Source organism: Adiantum capillus-veneris, chromosome 3 (genome assembly GCF_014529385.1).
Source record: "Adiantum capillus-veneris isolate H3 chromosome 3, ASM1452938v2, whole genome shotgun sequence".
NCBI lineage: Eukaryota > Viridiplantae > Streptophyta > Polypodiopsida > Polypodiales > Pteridaceae > Adiantum > Adiantum capillus-veneris.
Genome location: NC_140933.1, coordinates 24,324,220 through 24,340,186, shown reverse-complemented (window position 1 = coordinate 24,340,186; position 15,967 = coordinate 24,324,220). Strand labels below are relative to the sequence as shown.

At 44.4% G+C, this 15,967-nt stretch overlaps 2 protein-coding genes across 2 annotated transcripts in view; both read left to right on the top strand.

Annotated features, from left to right (window-relative positions):
- Nucleotides 1–224: 224 nt before the first annotated feature.
- On the top strand, nt 225–4,816 carry LOC147460621 (uncharacterized). The gene has a single exon (XM_086508232.1). The coding sequence runs from the start codon at nt 1,372–1,374 to the stop codon at nt 1,756–1,758; it is 387 nt and encodes a 128-aa protein (XP_086364358.1). The 5' UTR covers nt 225–1,371; the 3' UTR covers nt 1,759–4,816.
- Nucleotides 4,742–15,967, top strand: part of LOC147460620 (uncharacterized) — a 43,965-nt gene continuing 32,739 nt past the window's right edge. Inside the window, exons 1-2 of the mRNA XM_086508235.1 lie at nt 4,742–4,792; nt 4,934–5,198. Of these exons, the coding sequence (XP_086364361.1) occupies nt 4,742–4,792; nt 4,934–5,179 (297 nt within the window). The 3' untranslated portion in view covers nt 5,180–5,198. The remainder of the gene's footprint in view (nt 4,793–4,933; nt 5,199–15,967) is intronic.

Genomic DNA, 15,967 nt, shown 5'->3' with positions numbered 1-15,967 from the left:
TACCATCCTAATAGTTTTTTGTTTCACTTTCATGTTCTTTATTAGTTTCCTTAATTTGACAGGCCTTGTGATTTTATCACTTGTTACCAGCAGGGTTGCAGGGTATTTTATTATTTTCACCCAGAGGGTTGTCCCAAGATGATGGTCGTGCATATGTGGGAGGGACTATAAATAGGCCCCCTTCCCCTTTCTTGAACAGTACATGAGCACTAGGGAGTTACGTGCGCACCTTCTCTCTCTCTCTCTCTCTCTCTCTCTCTCTCCCCCTCCTTCCTGTGTTGTACTGCGATTGAGGTATTCTTTCTCTCTCTCGCATTTTCTCACAAGAGGTGTGCCCTGTTGTACCTGCGTTTTCTTTACAAGTGGGCTCTCCCAGAACTTTGATCTCTCTGTCTCTCCATCGCCCTCTTCCTCTCTGTCTTCCCATTGCCCTCTCTCTCTCTTCTCTACCCTTTGCAGGTTGCTTGCTTGCTGCCCATTCCTTATGCCACAATTTCTCTCTCTCTCTCTCTCTCTTTTCCGCTGCCACTTTGACATGGTACCAGAGCTACAATTCTGAAGGAAGAAGATCCAAAAAGGCTGGGTTTTTTGCGAAGTTTGGGGCTGTTTCGAAGGAGAACTGTCCGTGAGCTGTTGGTGTTGAGTTTGGGGGTGTTTCAGAGCATTTTTAAGGCTATTTTTAGCAGAGAGAAGTTGCTATTTTTTGGGCTGAGATTTGTGTTTTTGGTGGTGCAACTGCCAAGACATCAAGTGGTCCTCTTAAGGGTGATCAAATAGGCGGTTGGGGATTTTTTTTGCATTCTTCCCTGCGTTTTGCCTCAGCACAAGACCGTTCCTTTCCATGGAGCGTGACTCAGAGACTAAACATGAAGAGGGGGTGTCTGAACCCTCTTGTCAACCCATTCCCTAAGGTATTTTTGCAAGATCTGGTTGACAAGCCAATCAAGGTACCTTCTCTTCCAACGTTTCCTCTGGACAGGCAGTTGACAAGTACCTACTACAACATATGGAAGGTCATCATCTTGCGGTACTAGAATCATATGAGTTGGCATTCTTCATATTGACAGTGGTTGTGTCAGGCCTAATGAGGTGGAAGATGGTGCCCTTTGGGACCATGTAAATGTTAAGATCCATTCATTCATCATTCTGAATGTAACTCCTAGAGTGCTTAGTCATATCAAGCACATGATGAATGCAAGGGCGATTTGGACACATCTGGCGTTGGTATCCCCTATGAAAAGAGTTTCTTTGGAAGTGCAGATGAGTACATTGGACCCGTCCAAGTCTCCATCTATGCCGAAGCACATCAACAAGCTCCAGAGCCTTCAACAAGAAGTACTCAGCATGGGGAAGTAGATCTCATCAGAGGACATGGCCATAATGCTGCTGTCACATCTTCCCGCAAAGTATTATGGTTTCTATTTGTCATTGATAACCAATGTCCATCTCAATGTCTTGACTTGGGAGGAGTTGGTGCCAATGGTTGTGGATCAAGAGGAACAATTTCAACAGCAAGTCAAAGATGGACCTCCAGAGGCTCTGACAGGTGGCCATCAAGGTGGCCCGTACAAAGGAAAAGGGAGGTTCCAGCAACAAAATCCTGAAGGCAAAGAAGGGAGTCACCACCCAGAAGACCAAGGAGGAGCAAGATGCCTTGAAGGCAGAAAGGTATTGCAATGGTTGTGGGGCCATTATTGGCAACAGTGCCCAAGGCGGGGGGAGTCTTCTACAACTTCTTCCAGTAATGCAGTTCAGTAGTTTCTAGCATATGTACGCTTGGAGGTGATAAAGATGAGCCCTTATTTTTGTCGGCATCAGTGGAAACAATTCTCTCTACCCGTGATTCACGGGAGTGGTTGTTGGGGACAGCGGTGCTTCAAAGCACATGACACCTTCCACAGACCAGATGACCAATCTCATACCTCATGTTGGTCAAGTTTACATTGGAAACAACAATCAACTTCCTATCCAGAGCAAAGGGTCCTTGGAGTTCTTATCAGATGGCAAGGGAGGATATCTTACCTCCATAGTGTATTATGAGCCAATTCTTGGCTACCATCTCATGTCTATTTTTGAGCAGTGCACGCTTGGAATGAGAGTGGTGTTTAAAGAATACACAGTGTCCATTAAGGAAAAAGCTATTGGACAGGAAGTGAGAGGAGGTTTAGTGGAACATGGAGTCTACAATCTTCATGGTCAGTCTTCAGTGGAGCATGGATTCTACAAGATCCATGGTCAATCTCCTATTTTGAACTCTCCAATTGAAGATAAGGTCTCTTTGCCAGAAGTTCTAGCAGTGGCAAATGAGGAGACAATTGTAGATCTTCTTTGTTATATAGTGAAGACGGATGTTCCAGTGGTGCGTGTTCCTAAGTGGCTTTTGGCCACACTAAAGTTTTGTGGTGTGATGGAGTATCCTAGCAGTGCTACAATGGAACTTTTATAGGTTTACTATTCCTTGATGTCTGCTGAAGGGATGATTTACTAGATGCCAAAAGCTCTTTTTGGGCTGAAGCAGGCACCACGTGCACGGAACACGCAGAATGACTCTTTCTTTTATAGTAAGGGCTTCAGAAGGTCTTCAGCCAAATTGTCCCACCCTATACATATACAGAGGCCAGTGGGATGGTAATATTAATCAGTCTCTATGTTCTCGACCTTGTCTTGAAAGGAGGTCATGATGTTACTTTGACATTTGAGATGACGGATTTGGGTCTACCCCATTTCTTGAAGGTGTTACAAACTCAGAGGGGGATGTTTATTTCTTAGCGGCACTATGTCCCTGAGCTGCTTGAACTGTTTGGAATGGAGGACACATGCCCCATTTCTTCCCCCATGGAACCTAATGTAAAGTTGTCCATTTTTGATTCATCAGAGCCAGCCAACTCAAATCTATATTGGACACTTGTGGGATGGTTGATTTGGCTTCTTCACACGAGGCTAGATCTCATTTTTATAGTAAGCTTGTTGAGTTCTTTCATGCAGAGCCGGCAGGAGGGTCTTTGGATCCTCAAATATCCCTGCCAGTCACCCAATGTTGGCATATGCTATCCCCTAGGTGATGGTACTTTTCTAGTTCTTCAAGGGTGGACTGATGAAAATTAGGGAGGAGATCCAGATGCTTTGCAATCAACTTTCAGCAATGTTTACTCTCTTGGACCTAGAGCAATTTTGTGGAGTAGCAAACGACCACCGACCATTGCCTTATCCTCAACTAAGACTAAGAATCGGGCTTTCTACCGTGCTATAGGTAAAGCAGTTGTGGTTGAGCAGTTACTTGGAGAGCTGGGCTTCCTCCGCCTAAAGGAAACAAAGAAGCACTCAGACAGTGTGGAAGACTAAGGTGGTTTATTTCCTATTTACGCGAGGAGCCGCATTGTGAAGATGGTCTAGAGGCATGTACCAGACGCGCTTCAGAGCTCCAAGAGTTGGTCTTGTCAGGAAGGATTGTACCTACAACTCAATTATATGGAAGAGCTTTGTGTTTGATGCTGACTTCATCCATTACATATTTCACACTCCAGCTCGCTTGGTTTGTGCAACCAACCAGGAGCTGAGAGGGGGTGTTAGCAATGTACATCTCCTGTTTGGTATGTGTGTGTGTGTTTGTTCTTGCTCCACTTACTCCCAGGAACAGTATACCAGGAGAGAGGGCTTTTTTGTGGCTCTGCCTGGCCTAATCAATCTCAACAGTATACACACTGAAAGATTTTGGTGTGATTGAGTATCCTCCAGATTGGTCAGAGGGACTCACTAGACGCTCTCATCAGCATCCTAGTAGTGCTACATCGGAACTCTTACAGGTAAACAATTCCTTATTGTCCTCCATTTAGAAGGACAGGGAACCGACTTCTCTTGGAGAATCCCTTTCACTTTCCTTGTGGAAGGAAGCCATGCAAGCTGAGATCGACTCCATTGAGTGGAATGAGACATGGAAACTTGTGCCTTGGCCTCCACGGTGCAATGTGATAGGAGTGAAACGGGTCTACAAGATCAAGTACAAGTCCGATGGATCTTTGGATAAGCACAAATCTTGTCTTGTTGCCAAGGGCTATGCCCAAAGACCAGTAGTGGACTTTGATGAGACATTTTCTCCTACTGTGCGGATCACCACAATTCAGACAGTGTTGGCATTGGCACCTCATTGCTAGTGGCCAGTATACTAGATGGATGTCAAGTCTGCTTTCTTGAATGGGGATCTCAATGAAGAGGTGTACATTGAACAACCTCCTGGATTCAAGGTTCCAAGATCTGAAGGAAAGGTTTATAGGTTGTGAAAGGCTCTTTATGGGCTGAAGCAGGCTTGGAACAAGAAGATCAATTCCTTTTTCTATAGTATGGGCTTGTTGTGAACTAGGTGTTGCTGGACAAGCTATTGTTGTGAACCACGTGTTGTTGGCCATTGCATGGTACATTGCCTCTTGCTAGATGCTACATCCTGGTGTTCTCTCTATACTTGGACGTTTAGTGCGCAATTATTTATGGGCTGGTTTTGATGGCACTCATGACACTAGATCTTGTGTTGCTTGGCACGCATGTATTCTACCTCGTGAGGAGGGTGGATTGGGTATCATTGACCCAGAGATGCAGAGCAGGGCGTTGATTTCCAAGTGTTTCATTTGTGATTTGTTTCCCAAGAATGAGCCTTGGAAATCATTTCTTTGGCATACAATACTTCATTCCACTTGTATCAGAGCAGAGTCTGCTACACTGAAGGAGCAAATGCTAACTGCATTTTTCAATGAAGCTCGGGGCTATTTTTGAGCATTTGCAGGCTATTTTCAATGAGAAGGTATTGCTGTTTTTCATGTTAAAAGCTGAGTTTTTGTTGGTGCTATTGCAGTTGTAACAAGTGGTGTTGCGGAGGGTGTTCAAATAGGTGGTTTGGGATTCATTTTTTCCATTCTCCCCTGTGTTTTTTCCATGACACAAGACAATTTTTGCAATGGAACGTGACTCCCATATCAAACACGACAAGGAGGTTGTTGAACCCTCCTCAAGAAGGATCCCTAAAGTGCATTTGCAAGATCTGGCCGACAAGCCGATCAAGGCCCCCACTCTTCTTACGTTTCCCCTTGGCAAGCAATTGACGGGAACCAACTTCAGCATATGGAAAGTTATTATGCTAGCAGTGTTGGAGTCATATGAGTTAGCTTTCTTCATCATGAGATTATGCTAAACTGTAAGAATTTGACCAGGTACAACTTTCTCTCTCCACTTTCAAAAGTGACTATACTCAACTGGTTGTTTAAAGTTTTGTCATTGATTGAAACACCAACCTCAAAAAAAACTAAGCATAGTTTGGGGTCACATACAAGAAAATGGGTAGGAACAACAATGGTCTCAAGGGTCTACAAATTACCTTGGGGGATTGCTCCCCATGCCAGTCTATGCCAAATACCTTGATGAAGAGTGATGTGAGAGATGTACGGAGGTGGATTTAGAGGCTGATTAGGGACCTCTAGGACTTAGGAAAGTTCAAGATTCTAAGTCTTCCCCGTGTCTCCCTTGTCAACAAGACTGCAAACATGAAGCATATTATTTGGGTTCTCAATCAATGGCGGGAGACAGCCAGGGGCTTGTGGTCACTCAAGGGATTCCCGGAGGTTATCATAAGTCTTAATAGTATTGGTTTGTGGGCAAGAGTACGGATAAAAGGGCCGACAAGCCGTACACACGCACCCACGGGGTCTTGCTACATTTTAAAATTAAGAGATCCCATCCACGTGCAAAACCCTTTTTATGCACCCTCACTTGAAATAAATTGTCTTCAACTTAAGGTCTTATTTTGTATAGGCTAAAAAGGAAGTAGGAACTAAGGGGATGGAATCAAGGAATTTATAACTTCAATTTAGGTAGATAAAAGGAAGACCGATGCCAAGAAAGTAGCCTTGTCTAGACCAAGATATTTGAATTAGGAAGTGTTCAATTGTTTTTCTTGTTTTGAGATGGAAAAACTCTAGGGCCTTTAGGGTCTAGATAGATTTCTTGTAACTAAACTATGCTAATGATAATACTTTGTCACTAATTCTCACAAGAATCATGCATATTACCAACAACACACATAGACATTAGCAACCAAACAATAGATAAACAAAGTGGAAACAATTTGACACAATACCTTTGACACAATGGAGAGGGCCAAAAATATTTCCTTGAGCCAACCTCCCCTCTAAAGGCTTTGTATTACTTGTAGCTCAAAAGAGTGGTTTAATACACAAAGCTAGCCATGCTAGCAAGATCCATGTTTGGCAGCCTCACAAAGCCTTGCCAAGACAACGTAGTCAAACTCCCAAGCCCTTGGTAACCACTTGGATTACTAGAACTGGGGGGAGATGGTACAGAAGAGATATCAAAGAGAGATATCAATATGTACCATAGAATAGCAAAAGAGAGTGATTTTAGAAGCTAAGTCTGAGCATAGAGCTCCCTTGTAGTGGCGCCTATACTGTGAGAAAGTACAGAGTACCTAGACTTAGATGAGCAGAGGATAGAAAAGCATAAGAGAGTGATTTTAGAAGCCAAGTTTGGGCATGGAGCTCCCTTGTAGTGGTGCCTATACTGCAAGAAAGTACAGAGTACCTAGACTTAGATGAGTAGAGGATAGATAGAGAAAACCTTTTTGTTTGCCAATGGATCTCAAAACTCAAGATTCAAGCACATAGAGTAGTTCCAGACATGGTTACCCGGAACGCGGAACGGGAACGGCGATGGGATCCCTGCTGTAACAAACTTGGACACTCCAAGTCAAGAATCAACCGCGACAGCACCAAATAACCACTTCAAAACAATTCACAGATCACAATAGATTTGCACTGGCCCGGCGGAGTTCCGTGCCTAGAGATATTGGCCCCAAAGACTGGTGCCCCTTTCGGTATTTCTTTTTGTATTAATCAATCATCAAAGTACAAGAGAGCGGTTAGGGTTTCACTCTCAGACTCTGCGTCCAGATGCTCTGAGAAGTGAGGCCCTCACCACTAATTTAAAGGTTACAAGGGATGCCCAAAAGCAGAGCCCCAAAAGCTTTTAAAATCAAAAGCATCAGTTCTCTCTCTCTCTTGAGAGTCTTTTCTCTTTTTTTTATAAAAAAAAAGCAAAAGCAAAATTCGCGTCGCTCATCATTTTCCAAAAAAAAAATAAAACAAAAATAATATATTTTTTTAATAATCCGCCTCCGCGATTTCCGGAATTTAGGGTTTTTGGCAAAAATTAGGGTTTGCAGGAATTTTAGGGTTTCTGGCAGAAATTAGGGTTTTTGCTGTCCGCCACGTCATCACTTTGTGACACCTGCGGAACGGGGGAATGGCTAGGGGTCCGGAACGGGAACGGCGCGGAACGGGAGGTATAAAAAACACCCAAATAGTGCATTTTTAGCTCCTTGTGTTTAAATACAAGGAGTATTAGAGTGCTTTGACTCTAATACTCACAAAAAACTCGTTTTGAAGACCATTCAACCTTGCTATGACTAGATGATGATGTGAGAGAGAGAGAGAGAGAGAGAGAGAGAGAGAGAGGGAGGGAGAGACGAGAGAGAGTGAGAGGGAGAGGGAGAGGGAGAGATTTGAGAGAGTGGGAGGGAGAGGAAGAGAGCTTGAAGGCGTGAAGCCTTGAGCCTTGAGAGAGTGAGTCTTGAGAGGGAGAGATCTTGAGAGTGTGAGAGGGAGAGAGCTTGAGCCTTGAGGATTAGCTTGTGGAGAGAAAGGGGGAGGGGGGTGCATTTTATGAGTCCTTGAGGCCTTGCACACTTCAAAACAAAGCCCAAACATTTACTTCAATTTTTTCAATTTTTGCCAAATTTGTTTGTAGCCGTTGGCCGTTCCAGGGGCATTCCGGAACGTTCCGGGGGCGTTCCGGAACGTTACGGAACGGCCGTTCCGGTTTGCACTGGCCACCCGGAACGTCAAACGTTCCGGGACGTCTCGGAACGTTCGGGAAGGGAACTGCCCCCGGGAACGCCGGAACGGGGGCTAGGGGGCGTTCCCCGGTAACTCTGGTTCTAGACACTAAGTCTGGCATGGTGCTCTCTTAGAGAAGTACCTCAATCGTAGAATTGTGCATGGACTTGATAGCATGAGGGCCTTCGACTAGATGAGAGAAGCCTGTAGGGCTTGTTTGTGCTCCAAACTCACCTCTGCCCAGCAAGATAGCCCCCTCTCAAGCTAACGTGTTGCTAAAAAGTAACTCCCCCACTCTCTCCTCTAGAAATAGTGAAAAATGAGATGCTTTTCTAAAACTTAGGTCGCAAGCCTCCAATAGCCACACATGTGCACACTTTGAACCTCTTCATGTCCAATAAAACCTCCCTCAAACATACACCTCCTTGGATGTGTCTCTCTCCCCTCCTTTTGCTCAAAAAAGTCAAATTCTAGTGAGAGGATGTGCTTTTTGTTATATTTAAGGCCCTGAACTCACGAAAACCATGCAATTGATTAATTTGGAGCTTCTCTAAGGTCTTTCTAGAAAGATTTAACTCATGCCTCCTTTAATTGACCATTACCCACTCTCTCATCCCCATTCTAGAGAGAGAAAATGTATAATTCTAGAGAGATAATGTGCCAATTGGCCATTTTGAGTTAATTTAAGTTGTCGGAACCTTAGTGTAAGGTATGGGCAATGCATCTAACCATCAAGAAACCTTTATAGACCTTTGTAACCTTATTAGTATGTTTAATTACTATGCCTTAACCCCTTCTCGGGACCCATAGAAAACCTTAGTAACTACCTCTTTCTACACTTTTGGGACCTTTCGGTGTCCAAATTGGACCCTGTAAAGCATTGTGATTTCCTCTTGGACTTAGATAGTCTACTTGATAGTTTCCATCCCCTTATGGCCTTAGTTCAGCCATGGGAGTCAACAACAACCTTGCCCTTACCAGTTATGGCCTTCTCTCTCTAGATATTGGCCACCTTTTAATAGAGATAGCTACTATAGTCATTTGGTAAATGTCATTAATGTATATATTAGTGTTAAGCTAATATAGGTTGGTGACATTACCCTTCTCTTAAAATCATAGCCGTCCTCAACTTTGTATTTTAATGAGGCTGGGCCCATAGTACTCTGGATCCTCTTTGAGTACAAACCATTCCTAGATTAGCTGGCTAGGCTAGAAGGTGTTTAGGAGACGCAATCATGCTAAACATTCTCTAGGGTAAGCTTCCCATCATATCTAACTTTTAAGGATCTTTTATCTAACACTAATAGATCATCCTTACACTTGTGTCAGAACATTACAATGAGTCTTTTAGAGCATAGCTAAAACCATTTCATGTAAGGATAGTGTAGTCTTTCACGCCTATAAGAGTAACTAAATTGTGCTAATGATAATACTGTGTCACTAATTATCGCAAGAATCATGCATATTATCAACAACTCACATAGACATTAGCAACCAACAATTGATAAACATAGTGGAAAAAGTTCCACCTAAATACACACGACCTAGTGGAGAGGGCCGAAAGTATTTCCTTGAGCTGGCCCCTTAAAAGGCTTTGTATTACTTGTAGCTCAAAAGAGTAGTTTATTACACATAGCTAGCCATGCTAGCAAGTTCCTTGTTTGGCAACCTCACAAAGCCTTTCCAAGGCAACATAGTCCAACTCCCAAGCCCTCAATAACCACTTGGATTGCTAGAACTACGGGGAGATTGAACAAAAGAGATATCAAATAGTTATATCAATATGTAGCATAGAATAGCTTAAGATAGTGATTTCAGAAGCTAAGTATTAGCATGGAGCTCCCTATTAGTGGTGCTTGTACCGTGAGAAAGTACAGAGCCCTAGTACTTAGATGAGTAAAGGATAGATAGAGAAAACCATTTTTTTAGCTAACACATCTCCAAAACTCAAGATTCAAGTACATGGAGCGGTTCCATAGAAAGTCTGCTGGCATGGGGCTCCCTTGGAGAAGTACCTCAACCTTGGAGCTATGCATAAACTTGACAGCATGAAGACCTCCAGCTTGGTGAGAGAAGCTTGGAGGTCTTGTCCCTACTCCAAAGTGCCCCCTACATAGTGAGATAACCCTCTTCAAGCTCACGTGTTTTCTAAAAGCAAGGGCCCCTCTCTCTCTCTGCCAAAAATAGCAAAAAGTGACTTGCTTTTCTAAAAATTGGGCTTTAAGCCTCCAATAGCCACATATGTTCACACTTTTAAGCCTCTGCATGTCGAAGAACCCCTACCTCAAACATGCGCCTCTCCTTGCAAGTACTCTTCTCCCCTCCTTTAGCTGGTAGAAGCCTAAATTCTAGAGAGAATGTGATTTTTGCTAAAATTAAAGCCCTGGACTTACTTTAACCACATAATTGATTATTTTGGAGCTTCTATAAGGTCTTTCTAGAGGAATTTAACCTATGCCTCCTTTGTTTGACCATTACCCACTCTCTCTCATCCCCATTCTAGACAGAATGTATAATTCTAGAGAGAAAATGTGCCAAAAGGCCATTTTGAGTTAAATTACCTTGCTGAAACCTTAGTGTAAGATATGGGGAATGCATATGACCAACAAGGAACCTTTATCCCCCTTGTAACCTTATTAATACATTTAATTAATGTGCCTTAGACCTTTCTTGGGACCCATAGGCAACCTTAGGAACTACCTCTCTTTACACTTCCAGGACCTTCCGGTGTGCAAACTGGACCCTGTAAAGCATTATGAGTTTTGCTTGGACTTAGCTAGGCTAATTAATAGTTTATATCCCCTTTTGGACTTAGATCAGCCTTGAGAGTCAACTCCAGCCTTGCCCTTACCAGTTATGGCCTTCTCTCTAGCATTGTCCTTTTCATTGATCTTACTTTTAAGTTCTTTATTGGCCTTGACAAGGTTCGTCTGCTCCTGAACATGCTTTTCATACTTTTCGTTGATTTCTAATTGGATTTCCGCCAACATATTGAGCTCCTCGTTTAAATAAGCCGCCAAATTGGCATTGCTGCGTATTGATTCTCTGAGCTCCAGCTTTTGATCTAACCTTATTGCATATTCCTTTATATTTATCTGGATCAAACTTTGGCACCACATTTTGTCTGCTAACAGCAATTCTGCATTGTCCGCTAGACACTCCACCAGATCCTGATTCCTTTGTATATTTCTCTCAGCTTGTCTTTGATCCTTTGCCTTTTCTTCTTCAAAAGCCTCCTCGCATTCTTTGCTCAGCCATTGCTGTGTTTCTTGTTTGATCCTTTCGTTCCAGGAGAGGATCTTTACTTTAGTTTCTTGGCTGATTAATGCTTCAGGGATTTGGCAAAGTACTTGGGGATCTTGAGATGATTCAGCTGGTGTTGGGCTTGCCGGCCTTGGACTTGGTGACCGTTGTGGGGCAGGCCCTTCTTCATCCACCTTTGCTTTCCCTTTTTCTTTCATGGATTTTTCGTATTCCTCTCTTTTTCTCTTTCTTTCTGCTTGTTCTTCTGCTTCTTTCTCTTCGAGATATTTATTCCTTTTCTTACGTCAAAGTTCGAGTGCGTTATGCAAGCCCAAAACTGCCTTTGGGTCTTGGTTAAAGTTGATCAAGACTTGGCGAACAGTCGCCATGTCTTCCTCTGAATATGTTAACCCCTTCGCAGTTGAGACCCATGCCGATGATTGCTTTACTCGGCTTATGTGCGTCTCAAGCAAACTTCTGCGGATGGCTTCCCGCATTTGTTCATCCTCTTCATTTATCTTTTCAAAAGATTTTGCGCCTGATGAAGTACTTGCTTCGGATTTGCTTATATTTAATGCTTCTAGCAGCATACTTTCTTCCCTTTCTTCTTCAATCAAGGGGTGTGTCTCTTCTGTTGGCTCATCAGATGGTTGCCCCGGCGTACGTCTTGTAGCCGGTCTTCCTTTGGGGGTTTGCGTCTTCTTTGGCTTGATTGGCTTGTGAGGTCTTTTAGGCTTGGTGCTTGGAATGGTTAAGCTACTGATCTGAGACCCTTCAAGCTTGTCCCAAGGTTCTGGCAGACGTCGCCTGCCCAGTGCATGGTATACAATCCTTGTCAGAGGCAATACTGCCCCGAGATACGGCCATGTTTTCCTTGATGCCTCACTTTCTCCCTTCGTCACAGCGCTCTGGCTTGCTAAAGAAATTTTATGTAGGAATGTTCCTACATAATCCCTCTTTAATTCAAGTTGTGTTGTTTGCCTTGATGTGTAATGAACCGCTATTGCTTTCTTTGGTGCAGACCACCTATGAGGGTACGAAACATGAAGGTGTTGCATATGGATTTGTAGTGCCAGCCTGATTGCTTGGCACTTCAGCTGGTCCCACCTCGGCTCAGCCTCATCTGTGCATAGTACCCTGTCTGAATCTTTTTGCGCTTTGTCGTTGAAGACAATATTCGCAATACCTTAGGTGCAGGGCTTCTCTTACCAGCTGCCGTGAAAGCTGCATAGTTTTTTTTTCCTCTTGTAAAATCCGTTACTTGACACCGGAATTCCTTGTTCAGGGTGCTCAATGCTTCCCATGCCCTTCTGAGGTCAGGTCCCCATGCCAGTAGAGCGAAATACTCGGCCAAGCATAAGCTGTCCCAAATATTCGCAGCGTTTGGATCTAACGTGTCTAGGTTGAAAAAACTCCGTGCCGGCACGTGTACCAGCACCTCTCTTCCTCTTTCATCCCTAAAAGTGCCTTGTACCACCACTGTTTCTTCTGCTATCATTAATGGAGCGTCTACAAAGCAGTCTGCTGTGTAGAAGTCCACTATGAAAGGTGTCACGAGGACGTGGCAGTTATTAACCATGTCACAGAGATGTGGCAATTGCTAACCTTGGTTGTTGGTTTCTTTCCAATGGGGTTTATTTTATTTTTTTTGAGACCCTCTTTTTGAAGTAGCAAACGGTCGGACATTGTATGGCCAATGTGAACGGTAGATTCACCCGCAGACGGGAAGTGGTCGGCACTGGAATTCGTATGGTAAGAGGATGTCTAGGCTCAGAGCAAGATCATATAGGTCCCCCCGTCGCACTTAGCAAGTTGGTGGATACTAGGAAGTGAACTCAATTAAGGCGTAAAGTCAAGGTGGGACTACCAACAAAAAGTATCCGACAGTTGGGCCACATTGCATTTTTGGATGCGGCTCCAATGAGGATAGATGGTCAGAAGACCAGTGGGAGCCCAACGGAAGCATCTCCTAAAATTTAGGGAACTGCTATTTTGGGCCGTGAAATGTGTTCGCGTCATTACCTCCGGTATGACTAGGGGAACACTTTATAACTCTGCCGCGAAGTCAACTGACGCGTCGGTTGGGATATTTTTAAGCGGCGAACCCGAAACGGGAAAATGCTTGAAAATGCGCCAAGTGTCACATTTTCGTGAACTTTCCTCTTGCAGAAAAATGGGCGCTGATTTTTATGCTGGGAGAGGCCTCATTTCAGCTTTTGTCATAGGTTAAGAGCTATGGAGTGCTTCCTTTCCCTCTCATGTACAGTGTGGTGCTAGGAGTGATGCCCTGCACACTACACACTGCTCTCTCTCTCCCCTACGTGCAGTTATGTGATGCCCCACAAGAGGGCTCCTCATTTGACTGATGTACAGTTGTGTGGGTTCATGCTTTTGTGCTGAGGCAAGAGCCTCCTTGAGCAGGAACAGGGGTAGCTAGCTGCTGCTCCAAAGCAGGCACTGGTGAGGGTCATAACCTCACCGTACAGGTGCAAAATCAGCGCTGTGTATGCGCTGTAAATTCACTGTTTTTCAGCCATACGGACGCCAGGATCATTGGGAATCGTGCCCCACTGGCAGAGGACAGTTAGGGGACTGTTTGGGGGCTGAAAACAGGGCAAAAACCAGTAAATACAGCGTGCTGAATTTACTGTTTTTGGACAGGAATCAGAGGGTATACGGCAGTGCAAGCGAGTTCCAGCAGGGGAATTGGTTTCGCGCAAGTTTTGGGGTTTTTATGTTGCCGAAATTTGGCCAAATCAAATGGTATCTAGGTGGATACACGTGAAGGATTCCTAGGACCTTACCTTGTAATTTACCCTCCTAAAGAATAAAGAAATACCGAAAGGGGCGCCAATATTGGGGCCTACAGGTTGTCGGCGTCTGCTCGGAGCATTCTAGCTTCCGAGCCGTGTGTGTATTCAAGTGTTAACTCCCGTCGCAGGTTCTCTTTGCAAAGTGCTCTGTGTGTGTGTTTAAAGTAAAGAATTTCGGGTGAAAGCCAACGCCTACCGCCCTACGGGCTGGTTTCAAAAGGGACTGGTGGCGGTGCTTGTTCGTCGTCAGTGGTCTCGCTTGACTGGCCATCTTTGCGCGCAGGAAGTTGTGTGCGTTTTGCTCGCGCCTGCTCTTCGCCCTCATCTCCTTTCCTCTTCCTCACCATTGTGCACTCTTTTTTCTAAGTGAGGGAATCTGCGAAAAATTCGGCAGAGTTCCGCTACTATAGTGATCGTCGGGAAGGTGAGGGAGTGCAAATCCACTCTCGCAACCCGAAATAGGAGGTGTGCACACACAACCTCGGGGATGAACCCCTGCACGGTACCTGTACCTAAGCTAGACCGCGGGGCGTATGCCCGGCAATGCATGAATCACTCACCGTGTACGTGTGGAGTGTCGGAAGGCAGTAGCAATCTTCGCGGGGAGACCTTTGGAAATCTTGCTTGCCCTTGTGCTTCCTTGCTTTAGCCCTTTTGACCTAATCTGCTAGTAAATAGGTGTATTTCCAATTTGTTACTCCATCGACATTTACTCCATCGACATAGCTTTTTGGCCTCATCTTGCTTGTGCTGATAGTTTTGGACCTTGCAAACATGTTGGTGAGGGCAATTTTTCATTTTGACTTTTTGCCTTGCAGATATTCTACTCCATTGTCATTATGTATATCAATGGAGTAACCCGAGAGCAGATGGGTATATGCAGGTGATCAGCTTGAAATTCTAAGCACTTTGGCTTTTGCAAAATTTTGAACTCATTTTTTGATTTTGAGTTACGACCATTTCTTTGCATTTCTTTGCTGTCTGCTTGCAGATTCTTGCCGTTCCCACCGTTTCTGCTCTTTGCTTCATTTTTTCTTTCGTCCTTTTTTCACCTTAGATTTTGAAGTTGACATCGCTTTTGACCACCATGTCACCCTCCCCCCTGTCTATTTTTTTGCCGCTCCTGAGGCATGACAGTTAACCTGCTGTGACGAGCTCTATACATCGTTCTTTTTGATGGTTGTTGTGCCGTTATGATGTGACACTGCGACACTTCTCCCTTCTTCGACCATTGCTTTGTACGGATCAGCCATTCCTGTTTAGTCACTTAGGCACCCCATACATATCCTTGCTAGAGCTCCATCCAACTTTAGCACGTAATCTTGGAGTTGCTTCGGCATTGCAACAAGTTTCTTCACCCTCTCTTTGGTTGCCTTAAGCGCTGCAATGCCTTCGCCTTGTTGGATGGTTGCATTGCAGGATCTTCGCGCTCTGCTCGAGATTCTTGGTTTGATTCTGCCACTAACTGAACCAAAGGTTTTGCTAGGCAGAATCGAGCTGAGTCTTCCTTGTTGCCCAATACGCTCAACACGGACTTGAGGTGTGGACATTGTTTTCCACATGTGCCACATCTGGTGCATCCAATGCTTGTGCTTGGACATCCGCTTCGCATGCCAGATGTTTGTGCAGAAGGACTGCACTCTTTGTTCAATGAGCTCCTTGTTGGCCTTGGCATGTGCTTGAGCATCCGCTTCACATGCCAAGTGACTGTGCAGAAGGATTGCACTTTTTGTTCAATTAGATCCGTACTTGCGTTGGCGACCTACTTGTGCACACTCATGTGCGTAGGTATTTACTTAAGGTGTCTAATGCATGTATCGTGGAATTGACACCCTAAATGCACGACTAGATGCAAACCTAAGTATGCTAGTGCAAGTAGTAGCTATGGGTACTCGAGGAGTTAATGACAGACATGTTTGCACATGTCCCGACGTTAACGTGTCAAGTGGCGTTTGTAGCAGAGGTTTATCCCTCATCTCACCAGAATGTCCTCGCAGATTCGCTCGTGATGTGCTC